Genomic DNA, 24171 nt, shown 5'->3' on the forward strand with positions numbered 1-24171 from the left:
TTTTTTTCTTTACTTACAAAATGGAACTTAATGTAGGATGGAGGTACTGCATAGGTCATGAATATCAAACATCATGTCACAAACAAAAACATAAAATAAATTACAAATCAAATTCAAAACAAGGCTCCATCTAGTTTTCACAGCTTTGTGTGTGGAGTGTGTGTCTTGACGGACTTGAAGTAGGGCATGAAGAGTAAGGTTGGGTTTGTGTTTTGCAAATTTTCTGCCAGGTAGGTGGGATTTTAAACATTGTTAGAAAATTATAAAACTAATCAAATGTAATACGTTACATTACTTTGATTAAGTAATTGAAGTAGATACATTAGGCTACTTATACATTTTAAATAGAGTAACTACTAATCTTTAACCTATAACATGGAAGTTATTTCCAACCTGCTCTGGATTATTTATCTTATGTATATTAGTTTTTATACCGATGGCCAAATGCCAAATCATTCGAGCATGCGCAGTCGTGAGGTAAACACAGCATCACTAGCAGCGGGTGAATTGACCAACAGTCATGAGGCAAGTTGGGCTCTCTGTGCGAAGTTTTGTCTTCTTTTTCAGGCTAATTGTCATTGTTATTGCTGCAATTTATACTTGTCTATACATATATTGATAATTTATGGTGTTCTGTTCACGTTAAAAGTGGTGCGAGTAATTCAATGGTCAATTTGTAACGTTATACAGACTTTAATGGTCATATCATGTGTCAAGGTCCATGGTAACTCCACGTACTTCATTGTCACCCTGTTCCTGTGAGTTGTGGTTTTGCCCACCGAGTAAAAAATGTAGTAAAGTCATTCAGTAATAAGGCCCTCCATAGTGGGCCTCGTGTGATTCATTTCAGTGGGAGGAAGTTATGCACTAATCTCAAAGGCGGGCCTGTGCAGGACCCTCCACTGCTCTGAGGTTTTAACCATCCTTCATTTGATCAGAAGAGAAAAACACGAGGGGACAGCTTTGAATCAAGAGGTAATTATCTTTTTTTAAATCAGTGTTAGGCTCTGGTGTATTCACGTTCAATAAGATGAGTTGACCCAAGATGCATTTCCAGTATCGCTCCTTCACAGATTTATCTGGTCTTTTTCTTCTTTTGAAACCTTTTGTACTTCACTGATAACGTTGTTTGAAGTGTTTGGATGGTCAGTCCAGGTTTGGTTTCGGGGTAAGAGGTCAAAAAGCAGTGATGAGTGTAGGAAATGAATGTATGCAAACAAACAAACTGTGAGCTCTTACAGTGTGTGTGTGTGTGTATGTGTGTGTGTGTGTGTGTGTGTGTGTGTGTGTGTGTGTGTGTGTATTGTCATGTAAAACTATGAGGGGCTGCAGGGGTGGGTTCTGGGTCACAGCAGGTAGTGGGAATGTGGCACAACAAGTGGGGCTGTGTTATGTGCCGCCAACTCTCCCTCCATTTCTCCCTCCCCCCTTCATCTCAGATCTGGTATTCAGCTGACTAACAATAGAAGAGACTCTTTCTTTTTCAAACAATACGCTCGCCCTTGCCAGATACCCCCATGACACACACACACACGCACTCCATCTCCATCTACCCCCTCCAACTTCTTCGACCTGGTAGTTTTTAAATAAGCCCCCTCCATTCACACATACACACTCCACCTCTCTGTCTCCTTCTAAAAGCTTTACAGTACCGAACAAGTGAATATAATCTGCCTCTGTGAGTGAGGTAGTGAGGGAGGGAGGGAGGGAGAGATGATGGAGGGTGAGGAGAAGTAGAGCGAGGAGGCGGTACTGTTCGCAGAGCTATTCATGTGTGATCAGTAGTACTCCTGAGCATTTAGACTGTTGAGCATCAACAGTGACAAGCGAAAAGACCAGTAGAGGAGAGGCTGGTCGGCAACATGATAACAAGCCAGTCATGAGGAGCGGTGCGCTGTCGAGCTCTGACGTTGAGCCAGGCTGCCTGGAGGAGAGACAGAGGTGAACGTGGAAGGGGAAGAAGGACATAATCAGGGATAAACGTGAAGAAAAAAAAAACAGAGACTCGACTGTTGCCATGGGGGGCTCCCTCAGCCAGCACAGGAAGGGCTCCATCAGCTCTCCTCGGAAGAAGAGCAGCATGTAAGACGAGATCCTTCGTTGTTTTCGTGTGTGTGTGTGTGTGTGTGTGTGTGTGTGTGTGTGTGTGTGTGTGTGTGTGTGTGTGTGTGTGTGTGTGTGTGTGTGTGTGTGTGTGTGTGTGTGTGTGTGTGTGTGTGTGTGTGTGTGTGTGTGTGTGTGTGTGTGTGCCAGTGCTCGATGAGAAAAAGCTCAGGCTGAGACGCTCCAAAATAGCTGAATGAGCGAGTACTGCTGATCCGGGAAAGCGGATCAATTTCACCCTTTGGTACTTTTGAGATTTTGTTATCGTGTGTGGTTGAACTCCGCAGCATGAGAGATAAAGACGGCAGTGCTGAGACCTTGATGCTTCCTGTACAGCCAGAACTTTCTCTGTTGGTCTGAAAGCAAATCAGCCCATCATACGGCCTTGGCTGCTGCGCTAGTTTGAATACTATTTAGGTATTCAAATCTAAGGAAAGAAGGGAGAGACAGAGCAGTACAGCTGATGACATTAGCAGAGAAGCTAATGTAATGAGCGTGAGCTGATTGAGTCATGCTCTTGAAATTAATGCTGCATCCTCACCTTCCATTCAGTTTTCAGTTTTTTGCATTGGTTTTGATTTTAGCTGTAGCTTTCTTAGTTACAACAACATCTGTGAGCCTAATTCAGAAGTGTTATTTTAATCATGACAGTTTATTTCCACCAGAGCAGGTAGCACAGCTCCCTTTTCTGCTGTTCATCACCACAGTGAGTTCATCATGCTGTGTTTGACATCCTGAAAGTGCTGTGCGATGTGATATTCCTTGGCAAAATGTAGGGTATGGAGATGTTGTTGCTGAGGCATTCGTCAGAGCTTAAAAGCACTAATTCACCACACACCCTCTTCTTTTTTTTTCTTCTAATCCTTTGTAACAGTGAGTGAATCTTTTCACTTTGTTCTCCCAGCTGCTTTTTTTTATTTCCATCTATAAAAGCTTCCATAAGCCCCGTGTACGTGATCACATGCGAATAAATGCGCAGGCTAAGCCATATTCAGCCTTGTCGTCTCTTAAATATTACAGTGTTCACTCAGCGATTCAAGTCATGGAGAGCGGCGGGCGTTAATATGAAAGGCAGTGCCGCCATGCATTGAGGCAGATGTTGTTTCAGAGATGAGAAGGACACAGTGAGTGACAGAAAAGCAAAGCTGCAGACTTCAGAGAGAGGATGTCACAGACAAGGCCATGTCCAAGCAATGCTGATTGTGATTTGAGTGCTTTAAAAAAAAAATCCCTCTGTATTTTATGGCACACATCTGTGTTTGGGTTAGAACAGGTGGGGGTTGGGGTCATCCCCATGGGAAAAATGGGAAGCTGAGCAGCGCAGTGGGATCACCGCTTGCCGCTTCTGGTCTAATTTTAGTTGGCTCAGTCATCCATTTTATGTTATAACTGGAGCACTCTTGGATGTACAGTCTTGTTCTTAAAAATCCCTGAACATCCAGACAGTCCCTCATTTGGGAAGAGACTGACCTGCATATGGAGCCCATTTTCTTCCTACAGTGATAGGAATTCAGGCCAGAGTCGAATGAAAAACTTTTCTCATCTCAAGCGAGATGCACACTTTATGAACGCATGAAGCCAGGCACAAAATTTGAAGATGTAAATTTAAATTATGCATCTTCCTGAACCAATGAGGCTCACTAGTGTGAAATTGAAACTCACTGCTGGAAAATGTTGTTGTTAATGGCTGAAAAACCTTCACTTGTACTGTGCAACATTGATGCATTTGAACAATGATTTCAACTGAATTTAAAGGAGAAAAGTAAATAAATGGAAACATAAAGTAGAACAGAAGGGGGTGTGTTGTTTTTCTTGCCTTGTGCATGCATGTGTGTACAATCTACATGTACTATTGTCTGGGAATTGTGTGCTCCTATGTAGTCACAGACAATAGCTCAGTTGGTGTCCGTGCATGACTCCCCCAGTGAAAACCCCCCCTCTCCTTCTCTCTTGTTCCCTCATTCTTTCTCTTTTTGTTTCATCATGCCACTTTCAGTTAAGTCACTCTACTGTACCGCATTCAGTATAACTCTGCTCACTCCATACTGGTTTTCTGAATGCAGGGTTATCAGGGACAGGGGAACAAAACGTAAACAAACAAATTCAAATCAAAGACGTTGGAGCGTCTGTATATTTTTTCCTCGGAGGCTGTTGTGACCTACATAGAGCTATGATGCAGGAAAGTATAAAAATCAGCAACATAGCAGGTCTTTATATGCATGTTTCAAAGTGTAATACACTTGTGACATCTTCTCAAACGGTTGCCATGGTGAAACCAGAGATCCTGTCGACTCTGTTTATGCTCCAGAACAGTCATGTATCTCCCTCTCTTTCTCTCTGTCTCTCGAATCTATTCCTCTTACCTGCTGTGATTTTCCATCCCGACACTGTAACAATAAACTTGGCCGAATCTAATGCTGCTGTTTTTATGTTACTTTAATTTATCTAAAGAATCTGGATGAGTCTGTAATGACCACTAGATGGCACCATAGTACAAAACTAGCCAACAAATATGACCCAGCAGTATTTCTCTGCTTATATTAGATGCTCCAACTCATTAGTTAGACAGGCACACAGATACAAAAATACAAAGTCAGTCTGTCTCTCCATCCCAGCAGAGAAACGTTCCTGTAGCCTACACATGTTCATGTCTCACATGACAAAACTGCAGCAGAGCACGCACCTACACATTATACACAACTTCCTTATATGATAAATATATTTTGTGCTATACTCTATTGAAACCAAACACTACTGATTGAACATTTTGCTCACCCGTGTCCTGTGCTGCACAAGAAGTAGTGAATTTAACATTTATGGATACAACAAAACTAAAGTAAAAACCTAAAATATATAAGCCAAAATCAAGTACTTTGTTATTGTATTGTTTATAACATCATAGACATCTGAGTGATACAATAAAGACATTTTCTGCTCCCAGTGTAATTAAGGAAAACTGTAATATTGCAGATTATAACTCAGGCAATTGCAATCAATGTGGATACTTTCACTTTAAGCAAGTTTAATTTAAAAGATCACAGCCTCATCATACGATCAAAGCGCTCATGTGGTTTGCACTTTGAAAGAGAATTGTTATTTTGACCAAATCTAGAGGAACCAGTGTGACTGGTATAGTTCCACTTACTTTATGGCAGTCTGAGCTGAGACCATGACCAGGAGCACTTACATTGTAAATAGAGACAATGACAGGTTTATGACATTGCAAATGTGCTGTTTCACATTTGCTCTCAATAAATGTTGATCAAACCAGGAACATTTAAAGAAAGCACATCTTTGAATGTAACCTCTAATTGAAGCAAGCTAGCCTAGAGCGCAAGTCTAAAATTATAAGAGTGAAAGCTGGAATAACATCCTACATTATGAAAATGTTGGACAGAACAAATATGCTGCTGCTCTACTCTTCTTACACAGTACTGGACAAAATGTACAGTTTATCTTGAAGATGGAGGACTTAAAACATAAAAAAATAATTCATACTCCTGGGGCCTTGCACGTATTGAGGAGGATCTGTCAGATCCAGAATGAGAAGGTAGTCTTTAATTTTCATGGGAATCCATTTTTATTACATTAAGATTTTTCCTGATGACCAAAGATGTCAGGATTCATCGTCTATGAACAAAAAATATCATCTGTAAATTTCATGTTAATCCAGCCACTGACTCTCAGCATAGCTTGTAATGAACAAAACCGTTGGTCAGGTCACACTGACCTGATGGTGGAGCTCAACTAAAGGTCAGGCAGGCTGGCTGACTTTCTGTCATCATACAGCGGATTGAAAGCAGAGATAAACAGTCTGTGATAGTTGAGAAGCTTCTCTAATTCCCTCTCTGTGTGTCCATCCACACACATACATACATACATAGTTACTTCATCTAGTATCACATAACCTCTGTTGTGGTCAGAGACATGTTTATCATCGCTGATTTATTCTTGGCCCATAACCACACATGCTGCTATCAGTCAAAATGTAATTGATGATTAAAGATGCAGCATTCTTTGTGGATTAACATGCAGCAAATGCACATAACAGCTCACGTCTAGTGTGTGTGTGTGTGTGTGTGTGTGTGTGTGTGTGTGTGTGTGTGTGTGTGTGTGTATGTGTGTATGTGTGTGTGTGTGTGTGTGTGGTGTTACGTGTCTACCCGTCTACCCTTGAGCTGTACAGGGCTCTGCATGTGCTACGATGGCAGCCACAGTTCACATATGTATGTGTGGGTTTTTGCCACTGTTTCTCTGTGAGCTATTTGTGGTTTCAAGGTATTACATAAGAGCCGATTCTTTTCCCTCTTTTTGTTTTTTTCTACTCGTCTGTGTTCATGCCTCGGCCGGAGAGTGAGGTGGTGATGTTCCCTCTCGGTGCACGCTGTCTGCATGTTGTTGCTCTGTCTGTGTGTAGACATGTGTTTTTTGTGTTTTTGAGGCGACTTTATGGCTTCAAGGTGCAGCACAGGACGTCCATTACTTTTGGCTTTGCTGTTGTAGGGGCTGTGTTAGCTTCAGGCAAATCATGTCCTCTTTAGGAAAGACAGGTTTGTCCTCTCCGCTCTCCTGACTGACAGATAAGGAAACAAATGAGGGAGAGAAGACAATGTCAGGAATGTTCAAGAAACACATAAGAGGACTTTGCAGATTCCTGCCCTGCCCTTTTACTTTCTTCACCTTTCCTTTGATCTCAAATTTTCTAAATATTCTCATCCTCATTTTTTTGCTTTCTCTCCCATCCCTGCCTTTAATTAATGCCGTTCTCCATCTGTCATCCCTCTAATTTGCTCCGTTTTTTTCTGTGCAGCCATCACAGATTGAACAGGGCCTCTTTCTCCGTGTTCACTAGTGTGTGAAATTATTTGTGAACATGCTAGCGTGTGAATACATCCATGTGCCTGTTTCTGTGGATGTTTTTCACATGGGAGCAGTAAACAGCAGGAGAGGAAACTCAAAGTGCAAATAAAAAGAAAAACATCTTCTGCTCCTGTTCACGTTTTTCACAGTGGTCGAACCGTCCTCCTGTTATTAGATTAGTCATGGTCCATGTTTCTTTTTCAAAGGACATATCTCATTCGGCCTAGATTTTCTGTGTGTGTGTGTGTGTGTGTGTGTGTGTGTGTGTGTGTGTGTGTGTGTGTGTGTGTGTGTGTGTGTGTGTGTGTGTGTGTGTGTGTGTGTGTGTGTGTGTGTGTGTGTGTGTGTGTGTGTGTGTGTGTGTGTGTGTGTGTGATGTATAAATGTGAAAGCCCCCACTCAGTTACATAAGCCATCCGTGAACAGGCTCAGAGGTTCTTGTGTGAGCAAGTGTAAGCAATGATGAGAACTTTAATCCAAATGACTTTTCTGTCAGTCCGATGCATCATTACTGCTGAATCTAGGTTTGCTCTATTGATTCATTTGCTGTCTGTCCTCGCTATTTTCATCGAACAATAGATCCTCTGTAAGTTAGGACACATCAGTGCATTAATGGCCAAATTCCCTGTTCAGATTTTATCTTTCTGTGTCTGTTGTACATTCCTGTTCCTTGTTGAAAATATTTGTAAATGGATTGCTCTTGTCTCCTTTAATTCAAACATGGAAAACAGCAGAAGTGCTCTCTCTCTCTCTCTTTCAGCAAAGCTCTTTGTCACAATCACAGTCATCCGCTGTCTCTGCTGGAAGCTGCCAAGTAAACAAACCGTTAACAACTCAAATTACTTTTTCAAACTCATTGTGGCCTCATTGTTTCAGCAACTGCTCACTTGCCAAAAAAAAAAATTTAGTTCAGTCAAAATAAAAATAGATGATGCTTGTTTCATGTCGATCATGATCTTCAAGGATGTAGTATATCTGAAAATCTTTCAAAATGTGCTGTACATACGCAGGAGTTTACTGCAAAAGTAGTTTATATATTTAGGGAATACATGAGAGTGTCATTTCAGTTTGATGCTTTATTGGAAGGCATAATGTCAGAAAGATAGCATACACAACAAGAGGATTATTTCAAATCTAAACTGATCCTTTAAAATTGACTGTTCCACATCTCCTCCGTTTCCTGTCTTTTCATCTGTTTCTTTTCTTAGAGACACTAAGCATCTGGTGTAATGTGTGTCAAAGAGTAACCAGACTCTTTTAAAACAGGAAGCTTTGCCTCCCTCCCCCGTTCCTTCACAATGGTCAAACCCTGAAAGTCTCAGAGAGGGGAGAGGCAAACTCGTGAAACAAAGCATGTTAGCAAACATCCAGGAGCGGGGCGAGCTGTGTCTGCCTGTTAACCAGCTGATTGTCCACCCAGACAGAGAGCAGGGAGGGAGGGGAGCAGAGAGAGGAGTGACTACTGATGCTCCAGTAATCTGCACTGTCTGAGTCAGTGCTGTGGAGAGCAAAGCAGCAACAGAAAACAGCAGCTGCAGCAGCGTGAGACACGTTTTCCCCCTCTCTCTCTCTTTCTCTTGCTCTCTCGCGACCGTCAACAGAGCAGAAGAGCAGGATGGGAGAGCTGAGCGCGAGGAGGAAGTGAGAGAGCTTTATAGAAAGCTGACGTTGAAGGGAGGGAAGTGAGAAGGCAGACAGGGTGCCGGCTTCTTTTTTGACAGCCTCGTTTTGTGGGGGTTTTTTGGAGTTGAAAGACAGAGTGTGGGAGATCGCTGCGTTAGTCTAAACTGATCCAGAGGAAGTTTACTGTCAGAGCTCGGAGGTGACAGCAGGTTTAGGACTCGACGTGGTGCAGGGATGTCCTGGTTATCGCCAGTCCAGTGGGCCAAATGGACGTGGTCAGCAGTGACTGGGGCTGTGGGGGAAGATGGGCAGATGGAGCAGCCAGGAGCAAAAGATGACAGAGATGTCAAGTAAGAAGGATTGGCCACAGATGTGTGTGTGTGTGTGTGTGTGTGTGTGTGTGTGTGTGTGTGTGTGTGTGTGTGTGTGTGTGTGTGTGTGTGTGTGTGTGTGTGTGTGTGTGTGTGTGTGTGTGTGTGTGTGTGTGTGTGTGTGTGTGTGTGTTTTTTGTATGTAATGATTCCCCTGAGTCATACTGACAGGTGGTGGATATAAACACACATACACAGACAAATTGATTGATGCTGTGGTATAATCTCAGATTTTTTCCGACTGTGGATCCCAGTGCTGCTGCTGTCACAAAACAGATTCTCAGTCAAAATTCAGGCACTCAATCTACTGTTTTATCATTTCCTGCTTTGTGTGGACCGTCTTATTTCCTTATGACACACCAAACATCGAGAATCTGACTGTTTAGGCCTGTTTTTAACGTGTGTGTGTGTGTGTGTGTGTGTGTGTGTGTGTGTGTGTGTGTGTGTGTGTGTGTGTGTGTGTGTGTGTGTGTGTGTGTGTGTGTGTGTGTGTGTGTGTGTGTGTGTGTGAATAGAGAGAGGCTGTTTGGCATTTGGGGAACATTTGTTGGGGGAAGGGAAGAAAGCCACAGTTTCCGAAGCTTTAGATTTTTTTCTGTTGTTGTTTCTAAGTAACCATCCAAGCTCGCAGCCATTGGGGCCATCACTGGGACGTGATCCAGTGTGTGTGTGTTGGGTGGGGGGTGGGTATGTATATTAGGATTAGCTGTGGATGGTGTGGTTGCATGAAGCCCTGTGTGTGAACATGTTTGTGTGAACTGGTATCAGAGGCGGAGTGTGGTCGGGTATTGGCTCTGTCAGCTTTGTTCCTTGTGCTGTTTTTCATTAGAGTGTGGACGTTTTGATGTGCGTTCAAGTGGCTGGGAATGGGTATACACACAAACACGCACACACCCGCATAAACTCTCACTCTCTCCGTCTCTCTCCCTTCCTTTCTGTCTCCACAGTTTGGATGTAAATTTAGGCTGGGTGTTTAGGCAGCTGACACAGCAGACCAAAAGTGTGTGTGTGTGTGTGTGTGTGTGTGTGTGTGTGTGTGTGTGTGTGTGTGTGTGTGTGTGTGTGTGTGTGTGTGTGTGTGTGTGTGTGTGTGTGTGTGTGTGTGTGTGTGTGTGTGTGTGTGTGTGTGTCGTGGGACACAGTGTGTCTTTATTGAGGGGTAAGGGATGCAGGTGGCCTTGTAGGGCCCAGGCCTTACTTCCTCTCCTCTCCCTTCCTCCCCTGAAAATAAAAGCAGCTTGTTTACTTTGAGCTGCTTTGAACTCGAAGCTCCATTGTTTTCATGTTGCTTTAAGAAAACAGAAAATTGATTGATATATTGCTTGTTTGTTATATTAAATTTGACACTGCAATACACAACTAAAGCTTTATTTGTTAAATGAACATCATTTAGTAGCTTTATTGTAGCATTTATACGGCACCATTCAATCCCCTTCTGTTCTCAAAGACTTGCATTGTTGTAGCTCTAAACTAGGCACTGAGATGTTTTTTTAATCACATGCTCTCAACACTTTATGAGAATAGTTGTTGTTTTGTGGATTATATTTTCTCAGTTTCAGGGCAGATTTCATCTTTAGTCCAGGTAACATAACACATACACAAGCTCAGTTGTAACTTGTTTCCCTTTCTTTCTCGTCTGTTTGTTTCTGATGAAGAAACAGACTGTCTTTATTATTTTATTGGTCGATATTTTATGAAGTTTTAACTAAATTTCATAGCACCATCAACATGAAATAAATCTTTTTCTTCCCCTCTCATTCTCTCCATAGTTCAGACTCGGAGGGGACCTTTGAGACTCCGGAGGCAGAGTCTCCATGTGTTGTGAATCTGCTGAGCCAGCTGGAAAACTCCAACCACTCAGGTGAGATGACTCAGCGGTTTGGCTTTCACACCTGGCCAGTGATGTGGGAAATGTAGACTTCAGTATCAAAAGATCAGTACTTTAGTGTCATTCCAAGTTTAATGATGCATTGAGTAGACAATGTACTAATATCAAAGTAATATATCGGCACTAATATCAAGATATTTCCAAAGATACCCAGCCCTATTCTCAGGACTCAGATTTGGATCAGGATTGAGTGAGGTCTGGTTACAACAATTACAGAAAAACTTAAATTTTTTCATTATTAGTTGTAATGAGTACAATTTTTATACCAGTAGTATTATGGGTTTTTTTCCCATGAACTTTTGCAATGTAGTTTGAACTGCTTCTGGTCTGTGCTATAAAGCTGTCTGGCAGATTTCCTACAAGATCACACCTCGTGGCAGAGGCATGTTAATGGTCCAGGTTACCCAAACTAGAAACATATTTTCTCACTTAGATTTAGTGATCTAGTGTCTGGCAATGCATAAAGTTCTGGATTTAGGTTTTAATTGCAGCTCAGTAATGACACTCATCTCTAGTCTCAAGATAAAGGTGGAAATTATGTTTTGTTGTTGCAATGTAAGTTTGTGTCACTTCAAAAGAGGACCACGATGTCATCATGCCAACACAGGCTGTGTGTATGAGAGGTTATCAGAAACTTTAATGAGCTCTTTCCTATTCGGCACAGACTTGTAAATCTGATGATAATTGGGTGGTAGAGAGCTGCCAGAGAGGCCGCCCTCTCCCTCTCCCCCCTTGTCCTCTCCTGCTGTTCTGCTTTCACCCACACAGACATGAGCTTCAACGCATTACCATGGTGATAGATGAGCTGGAGTGCATCTTCTGTGCTGGAACAAATGCTGTTATATCACCAGTGTTAGCAAACTGTTTCCTCATTCCCATCAGTTTTCATTGAAGTAACTGATTTTAATGTCTGTTGTCAGTGCTTTAAGATAAAATTGGACTGCATGTTTTGGATGATTCACATGAGACATTATGCAAGATGATAACAGAGAGATTAATGTGATTATTATTGAATCTAGTTGCAGACGATAGCAGTCTCCCTTCCAGTCACATGCTCTGGACTAAATCTGGGTTAGTTTCATAAATAAAAGATCAACTGTGTGGAGAAACCGATAGCCTGGTTCACTTTAATTACACTGTAATGGCAGAGGGGGGAATCTGTCTGTGAACAACCACAACCTGTCTGTAAGCATGTTGAATCAGGATGATGTTGAAACTTTAGACAGCAGTGCGTGTACCTGTATGCCATCTATTTCTCTCTCGCTTCCTCCTCCGTCTCCTTTTCCTCTTTTTCGTTGAGTTGTGAAACTGCAATAAAGCATGATGTTGTTTTTGTTGCTAGGCCACGTGGTGGTGTGCACTCTGCATGACTGGGTGGGGTTCCTCTACATCTGCGCCCTGTCTCTGAAGGGTGGATGTGTGTGTACAAATCTGAAAGTACACAGATTTTGAGCAGAGGCTTACCAGGACTTGTATGTTGTAATAAGTCACACATCAGCTCTCAGTCATGACATACGATGTGAGAAGCTGTTACCCACCCAAGGTGAAACCACAATGACTTCACTCCTGTTGTGTGCATGTTGATAGGAAAGGAAAAGAGTGTATAGAAGATATTGTAGTTGTGTAATTGTGTGAGTTTTACAGTGTGTGTGGGTGTATTTTTCAGTAACAGAGAGTTCTGTGTTTCACCAGCAGCGTGACTCAACAGAGACCACGTCTGCTCCTGAGGTCGTTAGCTAGCTGTTCACGGGATGTGTGAGGAGACAGGATATGAAGTGCTCTGAGAGGAGCTGTTAGAACATTTAAAACGGCTGGCAGTCGTGTTAAATATTCTAACAGGAGAGGGGAGGCCATCGCTTCGAGGTTAAATCTCTGAGTGACATATAAAATCATTAGGCAGCCACAGGATGGGGATGTTATAAGGTTTTACTGTTAAAGAAGAGACGCACTGATGGAAGTCGAAAGTCAGAGCTGGGAATGACGTCACACCCGAGTTTGAAGCGCTCCAATTCAATTCCAAGTCAGAAAACCAGTTCTAGCCATTGTTAGCCATTGATAGCAATACCAGTTGATAAAAATGCATTTTGCTATATTTTGCTCAAACAAACAGTGTTCCAACACATCCACAGATAGAAGTTGGACAGTACTTTGTGTACGACTGATTAAATGAGACACAAATAAGACAAAACTGCTAATAAACAGGATGTTTCTACAATGTTCACACTGTTCATGCACAGGGCTACCATCTTGGATTTTCACATTGGGGCTGGTGAGGTTCTTGTAACGAGTCGAAAATCCAACGTCAGGGGTCATTCCAGTTAAAATTTCTGACTGGGAACTTGGAACTTCAGAGTACAACTGGAATGCACCACAAGATTTGCTTTTATTTCCTTTTCACAGTTCTTCCTGATGTTACAAACCACATTCTGGACAAGAACTCCAACCAGGATGTCGGCCCATCTTCTTCCGAAGAGGTCGATTCCCTGAACAACATCACCAGCTCATCTACTAACAACAGCTGCTTCGGTTTGGATCAGAACCTCAACATGACCCTGAGCCCTAAACCAGGGGAAGGTCTTTCCCTGACAAACCCCCTGCCCGATCATCAAGCCATCCGGCCCCCAACACTGTCAGTCATCTCCCCGCTGAACAAACCCGACCCTTCAGAGGTGGATGACGAGGCTCCTGTGACCTCTGATTCCAGCCCAGACTCAAACCTGACACCCAGCCGTGACATTTGTGTGGATGTTGACTTGCTCAACGGCAACGTGAACGCTGACTCTCCGCTCGTGAACACGAAACTGACGTGTAACTTCGAGGGAAGCAAGACCAGCGGCAAAATGATCACGTGAGTGAGACATCAATACTCACATCCACCAGACCCCTTCAGTCATTACTCATTCTCATCATCCTCTTTCCAGTCACTGCACTCTCACTCAAAATGAACTAATACCGTATGACTCACAGGTTTTCGGGATGAACAAAAGCTGCTTTCTCTTTTATGGCTGCTTGGAACAGTCATGAATGTTCACTTTGTGCACAGTGAACCTGAAGTGATCAAAGTGTTGCATTTTGCCAACTGTGTCACCCTGTTCTGCATATTCAATACATTGTTACAAAGCTGTCAGCTGCTCCTTCTCTCCCGCACAACCATCCTTTATTCACCACTGTTATCACAGTTTAATTTAATTTTATAATATGGCTTCATTTTCGGTGTTAGTCGTGCTTTTTGAAGGCTTTTGTGTTCCGTCCATGCTTTGTGTTTGCAAAACCACAGTTTCTTTGAATGGCAGTAAGATGTTAGTGTTAAGATGACGCCCTCTTGTGGTTTGTTTTTGTTATGCTCCTGCCCAGAAAATTTACATTTAATCAAGTTAAAAAAAAAAAAAAAATCCCACATAATTGTAATTGTTGGCTTTTTGTCATATATATTGCAATAAACTACAAACCAGAACCATGTAAATTGAAAAAATACAATTAGTTTATAACTGCACAAATATCATGAGACTGAATAAAAGCTGGTTAAAATCAAGTTGCAATCCAGCCCTCAATTTAAAAAGTAAACTAAGAGTGGATTTTCATTTCTTTACGATTTTTTCATTCAAAAACCAAAAGTGATTTTCTCAAACTAAGGAACCACATCATCATCATCATCATCATCATCATCATCATCATCATCATCATCATCATCATCATCATCACTTTCACGGCATTAAAAACAAAAAAGTATTTTATTATGTTGCTTTATTTGTTGAAGGGGTTTTGGAAGATTTTAATTTCTTGAGTTTCAGTCAAGGTTTTATGTTCCAGTTTGATCCCACTTTCTCATCATCTTGTCTTGTTTCAGCCTTTGTTTTCTATTTACTAATCTACAATAACCACCCTTGTGTTTAACCCCTGTCCCGTCCTCTCCTGTGTCTTTTCCTCCTTTTCCTTCCAAACCTGTCATTCTGTTTCCTTTCTCCGTGTGTGGCATCAGGACTGCTGAACAAGTCCATTTCCTCTGTGTTCTGTTGTAAGTACTGCGTATTTAACTGTGTGTGCAGACGTGTATGTGTTTGTAACTTCCACCCTAGATGTACAAGAGCGCTCGTTTCTGCCTGAGAGAGTCCAGGCTCGCTCCACAACCTGCTGTGTCATCCACCCAACCTAAATTATGAAGTCAGGGGGGGAAAAGTGTGAGAAACAGATTATTAAAGGAGAGTGAGAGAGAGAGAGAGAGAGAGAGAGACAGTGAGAAAGAGTGTTAGTGGAAACCTTGTAATTCCCTATAATGCTCTGTACAACTGTTCTTGTTCTTATTTCAATTTGGCAAACGCCCTTTTTTCATTAATCTGCTTTTTCTTCTGCGTAATTCAGCACTTTTAGCAGAGCATGAGAGCTCACACACAGAGCAGAGAAATGCGGTCTGGCTGTAAGGCTTTCTGTCTTTGCTGCTTTCTCTTCTCATCATTACACCTGCACAAATGCTAACAGAGCTCTCAGGGGTCCATGTAGAGCCTCTGTGTCCGAGCTATGATCTGGTTATTGTTAACATCAGTGTTTTTTTTTACCTTCATACTTAGGAACTCCTGTAAAGTAAAGCCGAACGAGCCGATGCAGAAGGACTTCAGTGGACAAGTAAGCATTGATATTGTGTTTACTGCTGAATTTATGAGTGACATCTCTTCATTTGATCATGTTAGTTTTTGAAAAGTTGTACACAGTTTGCATTATAATGTTTGCCACTGCTGAAGGACGACCATCACGGAGGCCACGCCACAGACGAGGAGAAGTTGGCGAGCAGTGCTGGCAGTGAGTAAAAAGATTAGTGAAGATAGATTTGGATGTTTTGCTACATGTCTGATAAATGCCACCTTACAGTTCACACTGTTACTGTAGTGAATAGCTCAGTTGTTACTCCGTGAGCTGTTAGAGTTTAGTCAGCATTCTTTCCCTCTGGGCAAACAGTCAGTCATATTCGATCAATAAGGGACAGTGAGAAGGTCATCTTTGCCTTACTGTTAGATACACACACACACACATGAATCATTAACTTGACATATCATTTGGTGCTGCAGTGATGTGTCAGTAATGAGCACCATGTCAGCAGTTGTTCAGGGCAACAGTGCAGTAAGTTCTGTCATTTGTCTGTTTGAGAAGATCTGTGTTTGTGTGATAAAACACATGTACGATAATGCAGATGCCTTCAGGCTGCATGTGACAAAGCTTTACTGTGTTACTGTACTGAATGCTCTGATCTCAGCTGGACTCACTGTGACAGTAGATATATCTGGTTGTGCAGAGTGAACAAAAAGTACATTAACAGAAATGAACTGCTAGTGGGTCGGGATAATTCCACCGTACCGATTTATTTGAAAGTTGTTTTTCAGAGTACAATATGCTGAAATAAAACTCATCAATACACTCTTACTAACATCATGTATAATACACACAGTAAGTCATGACAATATTCCTAATGATCAAACATGTGCTCCACACATTAAATTTAAATATTTGTTTGCAGTTATTATGAGCACATGTGGTGATATTTTTATGGTAAAAGTATTTATTGGGAGTAATATAATACTTCAAATGTACTGCCACCTGTTGGCCAGTATGATGAAATATTACATTTTAGTCCACGGCATCACTAATTCTTCTTAATGTGTGTTACTTTCTTCCAGTCCAAGACTGCCATGTGACATCCAAAGCTGTCGAAGCAGACTGCTGCTCTGTGGTGAGAAATTACAACATTTGATCATTTAAGGCCTTTCTGCTGCTGTATGAACCAGGCCTTTGTATTCAGCTTCACACTGGTCACTCACACTGTCCATTTTAGACTTCACATCTTCACTACAAAAGTATCTGCAACATGTTCCTACCAGTGAACACTAGGTGGAGCTGAATCACTCTTTTATCAGTCAAACGAATCTGATGCAATTAGATATGAGGAGTCCAAACTTGCCTCAGTTACATTTCAAGGGCAGCAACATAATCTTATTCAGATTCAGCTCTTTATATTTATATTTATATTGATTTTATTAAATTTGTGTAATTAATGATAAACTTTGTAGTTAGAAAGTAAGTAGGCTGGAGGGGAAAAAAGCAATAATAGATTTTAACAGGTCAAAGATAAGCACAGTTCATATTATATTTGTGTAGCTAAATAGAGCATATATTGAATACCCTTGTTTACTGCCTTTTTGGTAAGAGAGATTGTGAATGGAGGAGTAGAACCATGAACCCTTTTATTGTTGCAAGTAAGCTGTCTTGTGATTTAAAATATTGTAAGATACTTTACAGCCCAATTTTGTATTTAAATACACCTGCATCATATCTAAAGCTGCAACATGACTGGCTATCTGATATGATGGCTGCACTCCTGTGCTGTCGGACGGCAGGAGGTACTTAGTATCTGGCATCATGTTCATCTGCTCAGGTGACAGATGGATTTAGATTATCATTCAGGAGATTAGAATATGACTGGTATAATCCCGGGAAGGACAAAATGAGAGGGGAGGAGGAGGAGATGAAGATGGGGGACTGAGATGTTTGTGAATGAAAATTGAAAGGCAAGACAGGTATGAAGTGAGAGATAGAGAAAGCTTTGAGAGAATGAATATGATAAAAGAGAGGAACAGAGAGAATAGAAATCACACAAAGAGAGAACAGGGAGATCCTCAAAATTCAGAAACTCAGTATTTTAATTTGATTTATTTAATTTGTTTCACTAAGACAAAACTGATTAGATCAATACGTTTTCAATTAGAATCAGCAGCTAAGAATCTGCTTATTAGGCGTCATAGTGGTAAACAAAAAAAGTCATAATGAACAATTTATTGCAGAAATAAATGTTCCTTTTTGTTTCTTTTTCTCACTAATTGATATACTGTGAATAAATGGTGATATAACCTTTAACCAATGAGCTCAATGAGCTTCTACATTTGCTTTTCTAAGCACTTACAGTATACTGGGGTTCCTCTTTCCCAGAAGAAAAGTGTGTTACTCCAACGGAAATCATGTCGATAGTGAATCCATAGCATCTTAAAAAAGGCTGGTTTAGGTGTCAATACCTTGTTTTGTGTAAGTGTATGCACAGTAATCAATATGGGATGACACGCCTGTTTGTCCTCTTACCCATGCAAATTAAAGAACAAGTCGGGGGGAAGTGAGATGCAGAAAACAGGAAGTCAGGTCCTGGATTCCATCTGCATCAGCGAGGTAGAAAAACAGGCCGTTCTCACCCTCATCAGGGAGGAGGTACACACTCTTATCTTCTTCATCCAACATGAAATTTGTCAACAGTGTGTTTGTTTTCTCAGTAAGCACAGTTCAGTTCTGCTCCTTTCAGATTCTCACTAAAGAGTCAGAAGTCAACGATTGGAAGAAAAAGTACGAGGACTGCAGACAAGAAGTCAATGAGATGAGGTGAGGAAACGTGTTGCTGCATGTTTTTTATTTACTCAGTTACCATGGAGAATTTCTCAATCACATTTTTTCATCAAAAAATCAACAAACTTACCACCTCTTTGTCTCTTTTAAAGATACGGGCTCTGGGGTCTAAACTCTCTTTGAAGTATTAGTGCAGCGTCATTGTTATTTATAAAAACACCAGTTTGTCATGAGGTTAAGTGAGACCCGTCATGTGCTTTGTCTTCTTACAGGAAGATTGTTGCTGAGTATGAGAAGACAATTGCTCAGATGATTGGTGAGTCATCCAACACCACATTTCATTGGTCACTATATTGATTTTAGTGCCACAGCAGGATAATGTATGTGTCCTGTTTATTGATGTGGAGGCAGCGACAGTCCACATAGTTCAGAATTTGGAAAAAAAAGCAGCAATTTAAAAAATTAACTTAACTCGTCTTTTCTCTCTTTATTTGTGAATATTTTGTGCAGACACTGTCACCTGATTAAACGCATGATAAGCACTCAACAGTAAAGTTTTTTCTCCACTTCTCTCAGAGGATGAGCAGCGCAACAACCTCAGTTCCCAGAAGGCTTTGCACGCTGTGACGATGGAGAAGGAAGCTGCCATGGCAGACCTGAACTCTGTGGAGCGGTCGCTCTCTGATGTGTTTCGTCGCTATGAAAATATGAAGAGCACACTGGAGGGCTTTAAAAAAGTAAGAGGTCATAGGGAAAGGTATTTTCTTTAATATGTACTGGGGGAAAGATTCATTTCCAAGTGATCAGCTGATAGTATAACAAATTGAAGGGCTGTAAGAAGATTAAAGTCAGAAAAGGTTGAGAGGTATCCTGTGATTAAGGGCAGTGGTCGCCTAGAGTTGATAGTAACAGGCTTTTGAACTGAAGGTACACCTGACACATTTGCCCTTAAAAACTCTGACCAGAACATGGTTCAGAGAACACGTTGACCAGCCTCCAATTGTAAATGAGTGCATGAAGGATTACAAGGAGAAGAGCATATATTAAAGAAATAAAAACAGTTAATAGAATTACAACCATCTGATTCTGCAATATATGTTGTTTCCTTAGTAACATAATGAGGATATTAAGGCACAAAAGTCTGCATCATTGCTTTTTCTCTGTGTAATAAGCATTTATAAATATTAAGATGGCGTTGATCTCTGCTTCCTTGTACAGAATGAGGAGGTGCTGAAGAAATGCGCTCAGGAGTATCTGGCCAGAGTGAAGCAGGAGGAGCAGAGATACCAGACACTCAAACTCCACGCTGAGGAGAAACTAGACAAGTATGTGGAGCTGAAAAGTAAATCTCAAAAAAATGTTGAGATGCTATTAGAACGTCTGTTAATTTCCCCCTGTCCTTGTCTCCCTCAGGGCCAATGAGGAGATCGCCCAAGTACGTGCAAAGGCAAGCTCGGAGAGCATGGCACTGAACGCCAGCCTGAGGAAGGAGCAGATGAAGAATGAGTCCCTGGAACAAGCCCTGCTGCAGAAGGTAAGAGGCCTCTCCATCATGCTACATGCTCAATCTAGATTGAACTTTGACTTTGCAACAGTGCATGCTTTTTAAACTGTATGTTTATGCTGTTACTGAACGCACTGTAATATTGTCTTGTTTTTTTTATCTTCACAGAATCAAGAGATTGAAGAGCTCACCAAGATCTGTGACGAGCTGATTGCAAAAATGGGGAAAGTAGATTGAGAGACACTTCCTGTGAATCAGCCACTGCCGTCCCTCCGGTCCTGCTGACAGTGACGTCCTGTGCATGTCCCCAGCCAAGAAGCAGCTCTCACACCCCATGCCAGCCCTGCAACTCGGAGACTGCTCATGTACAGATGTCTTAAAGTAACTTCCTGTATACTACAATACTTGTGACGAGAATCAAGAAGATTCTGTACGTGCTAAATATTGTTGGGACTCTGTCGTATGTTGTCACTTTGTTATGTTTGCTTTTTGTGTCCATTATGAGGCCATCTGGACCCCTCGTGCTTTTGTCCATCATGCCGGTGAACAACGACCTGCTTGTGACTCAGCTTAAATTCCCAGCAGCTTAACAGCTAAATTCTCAGCGACTCCTCCAGCAGGATGACATCAGCTTTAATGCAGCCTGGAAGTTGTTTTTGAGTTGTATTTAGGCATAGGCTTGGATGGGCTTTGACAAGGATTGTTTTATATGAAGCAACAATCCATAAAATATATTTTTCTATGAAGTAAACAAGGATTTTACTCTGAATTAGAGAAGCTCAGGGGTATTGTGTGGAGCAGAAATTAGGCCAGAGTTAAAATCAGAGTGGGCAAGAACAGGAGGAAAGGATTTGGGGTTGTTTGAGGAAACACAGTGGACCTTAAAGGCCTTGATTTGTTCAGGAGGAACACTGCACCACAGTAAGTCTGGACCACAAGTCAGTGAGACAATAGCTTAAAATAATATTCAGCGCTTGCTTTAACTTGTCTGCAGTACTACAGAGTCTGGATTCTGGTCTATTCAAGTAGCTGCAGATAATTTATCTCACATAAAAGTATAATAAAACTGACAATCGAGGATTTTCCTGTGATTACATAAAAGTTTAGGCGTTGTCCTGTTTGTGATGTGAAGTCAATAAACAGTCGACTTCTTCCTGAAGTGTAAACAACATCAACAATACATTAGTTTTCCTTTGTTAAGAATCTGTTAAACATAATTACTCTATATTTTGGTTGAAAATATTTAAAAAATATTAGCAAGTGATGCAATACTACAACTGTTGTTGTTTTTTTATCACTCTGTATCTGATTGAATAATTGTCTTTGTTTTCATCACTTCTTACCACCACACAGGAAACTAAAATTTTGACAGCTTCATAAGACACTAATGAGTGATGAGGATGTGAGCTTTTACACCTCTAATTACAGCTCTGCACTAGTTATCATAACAGATAAATATGTTATGTTGCATGTTAATTTTCACAACTTTCCATTTCTCAGGCTGTAAATTAGTGAATACAGATGGGTGTCACTGGAAATATTTAAATACCGGTACCATTCAATGACTGGGTATCAGTACTGAAAGCAAATCAGTACTCTTCAACATTTTACTAAACAAACTAAACTTCTCAGTTCCATAGATGTTGGATGAAGGGCCCAACACAACCATTTGCATTTTAAATACTGTACAACATATGGGAAATATAATATAATTTAATCAAACAATATTTTGTCAATAAATAAAACTAGTCCAAGAATCTGGCAAACTTTATGGAGCTAATTCAGTCTGTATTTAAAATGTTTTACTGTTGATTTATTTTCAGCCTCATTAGCACCAATGTGTAAATCCACTCATGACTCAGACCCACTGAGGTGCCACAGTTTATCTTTGTGCCAGTTTAATGTCACATTATTGCTTTGCTTTAATTATTGTTTGATATTTGTATATTAGAAATGGTGATCTCACACTTGTGTTGACACCTTGAGCACTAACAGGCTGAGTGTGTGTGTGCATTAGCCTGAATAAATATGAATATAATTTGTTCTACTACAAGTTGTTCTTGTGTTTTTCTTTACTTGTATTGATTAGCAGTGTTTGTACAGCTTCTTATGACACAGACACACAGCTGATATGGCATCTTAGTGGCTGCTGCATGACTTCTCACAGTGTGTGTGTGTGTCAGTATGTGAGTCACGGCCTCAGCACTGGTAATGATGCAGAGTGCTTATCTTACATCAGACTTCCCAACATACTTACACACACACACACACACATTCCTGCTGAGGCGGTGACGTTTTCTATGAGTAAATAATGACCTTGAGCTCTTTTGGCAGCTCAGGAATATAATCCAAATTTAGAAAACTATCAGCAGCTCCAAATCAGTTCAGTAGAATCAATACTTTAACAAATAACTTCACATTCTTCTTGACCACAGGATTGATAGTTTAATAAATGCACCAAAGTATGTTAAAGCTTGCTCCGTTAAGTCCACAGTGTGCTGGCTGTGCAGCATAGATGGAGATTACAGAGATTAGACTTTAATGCCCTCAGACACCTTCCCGTGTCTAAACCCCATCCACCTCGACCCCCCCTCCTCGGCGCCCCCTCCATCACAGACTCCTCTTTGCTCATCCACTCTTTACCTGGACTCTTGAAGACACACTGACCCATCAGGCAGCTGCCATGAAGACTGCACTCGCCCTGCTTCTGTTCATCTCTCTGGCCTACAACAGTAAGTTTCTATAACGCTGTCTTCATTAGCTGTAAAGGTACAGGAACACTTTGGTACAGAGGATCCAGGATTTTTTTCTCCTAAATTCAAAACCACAGATACTTGGTTGTTAATATCCTCAGCTACAGTTTGAGACATTCACCATATACATTTGTCATAGATTTGACCCTGCAGGGTTCAAATGATACATAGGTCAACTTAAATTGATAAAGTTGGCCTGTAAGGTGAAAATGTGGGAATGAAATACATACATGGTGGTCTGAGTCATATATGGATCTCTAATGTAACTGTGTGTGCTTGTGTGCATGAATGGATATAGTTGCAGTTTTGGATGGTGAAGAACTTGGTTGTGTTTGTGTGTGCATGCACACCCATCTGTGAATATGCATACTTAGTGTCAAATAAGATGCTTTCTCCTGTTCTGTCTGCAAAGGCCATGCCCTTAAATGTCACACATGTGTGGCATCAAATGAGGACGACTGCAACCGGCAGGGCTCCACCTCCTGTCCTCAGTATGCTGATGCCTGCTCCACCATAACTGGACCCAGTGAGTCAACAGACACACACACACACACACACACACAGAGAGAGAGAGAGGGGGGAAAATATGCAACACAAAAACAATTTATTATGGTAAAGGGATCACTAGAGGTCACCATTACACTGACAAGTGACTGCCTGTGTGAGGTAGTAGTTTCAGTAATGCTCTCAAATAGTCCTCATGCTGCTTTCATTGACACAGTGGAGGTTTAAAATCATTTCTAAAACCCATAATGCAGTAACTGGTAGTATTTTTGGATATATTAGAGTAGTTGAATGCTTTGTAGACTTCTTGTCCTATTCATTATTCTGTCAATACTTTGTCTTATCCTGTGTGTGTGTGTGTGTGTGTGTGTGTGTGTGTGTGTGTGTGTGTGTGTGTGTGTGTGTGTGTGTGTGTGTGTGTGTGTGTGTGTGTGTGTGTGTGTGTGTGTGTGTGTGTGTGTGTGTGTGTGTGTGTGTGTGTCATACTGAAACCTCAGTTCTGCATCCTCTCATCATTTGAGGTTGCTGGATGTGATCCCAGCCGTTTATGATAACCACAGATCTCTCTATGTCTATATGTGTGTCTATGTGCGTGTAAAGAGAAGAGTGGGAATCTGCTTGTGCGTGTGCGTGTTTGTGGAATGGGGGTTTGGGTTCAATGGGTTCACAGCGTCATACCGAATTAACACAAGCGGTCAGTCTTCAATCACTTCAAAGCAATTTAACTGTGAACGTCTGCCTTATCTCTTTGCCACGCTCTCTTTTAGACACTGTGATGAAGTCGTGCACTTACAAGGCCTTCTGTGACAAGGCTCATGGCAGCAACTCTGGAGCCAAGATGGACTGTTGTTTTGGGGACGATTGCAACGGGCCACACAGGAGCCACAGCCATGGGAAGCACAACAGTGCAGGAGCTCTGACCTCCAGCCCCATCATGCTAATGACTGCCCTGCTGCTGCGCATGGCCGTCAGCCATCTGTAAACACAGCCACCTTTTAGTCCCTTCATCATCCCTTCCTTTTGTGTTTTCATTATGTTTTCTGTCGATACACCTTTCCTTTTCTATCACTGTGCCCCTCAAAGATTTTCAACCCCAGTCAGAAGAGGATTTAAGTTTGGTTAAACCCCAAAAAAAACCTCCAAAATAGTAAAAAATAAAAAGTGTATTATGAGTGTTTGAATATTTACATG

At 41.4% G+C, this 24171-nt stretch overlaps 1 protein-coding gene across 3 annotated transcripts; it reads left to right on the plus strand.

Annotated features, from left to right (window-relative positions):
• The first annotated feature begins 510 nt into the window (after positions 1-510).
• LOC133979731 (transforming acidic coiled-coil-containing protein 1-like) lies at positions 511-21776 on the plus strand. 3 transcript variants are annotated; one of them, XM_062418314.1, is made up of 13 exons: positions 511-975; positions 10727-10818; positions 13246-13693; positions 15411-15465; positions 15582-15639; positions 16512-16564; positions 17980-18087; positions 18179-18255; positions 18492-18535; positions 18796-18956; positions 19438-19544; positions 19633-19753; positions 19892-21776. In XM_062418314.1, the coding sequence occupies exons 3-13, from the start codon at positions 13392-13394 to the stop codon at positions 19958-19960; spliced, it is 1155 nt and encodes a 384-aa protein (XP_062274298.1). In that variant the 5' UTR covers positions 511-975; positions 10727-10818; positions 13246-13391; the 3' UTR covers positions 19961-21776. The 3 variants fall into 3 exon arrangements, with proteins under 3 accessions (XP_062274298.1, XP_062274297.1, XP_062274296.1); XM_062418313.1 differs by lacking the exon at positions 511-975 and adding an exon at positions 1961-2082; XM_062418312.1 differs by lacking the exon at positions 511-975 and adding an exon at positions 8297-8936.
• The last annotated feature ends 2395 nt before the right edge of the window (positions 21777-24171 follow it).

The sequence above is a fragment of the Scomber scombrus genome, chromosome 4 (assembly GCF_963691925.1).
Source record: "Scomber scombrus chromosome 4, fScoSco1.1, whole genome shotgun sequence".
Lineage (NCBI taxonomy): Eukaryota > Metazoa > Chordata > Actinopteri > Scombriformes > Scombridae > Scomber > Scomber scombrus.

What these genes read in the sequence shown, in the direction of transcription:
- LOC133979731 (XM_062418312.1), top strand. Translation starts at nt 8,821, where the DNA reads ATGTCCTGGTTATCGCCAGTCCAGTGGGCCAAATGGACGTGGTCAGCA. An exon ending in CAAGAAGTCAATGAGATGAG is followed by an intron (nt 18,256 to 18,491) that starts GTGAGGAAACGT and finishes GTCTTCTTACAG; the next exon opens with GAAGATTGTTGCTGAGTATG. An exon ending in CACTGGAGGGCTTTAAAAAA is followed by an intron (nt 18,957 to 19,437) that starts GTAAGAGGTCAT and finishes TTCCTTGTACAG; the next exon opens with AATGAGGAGGTGCTGAAGAA.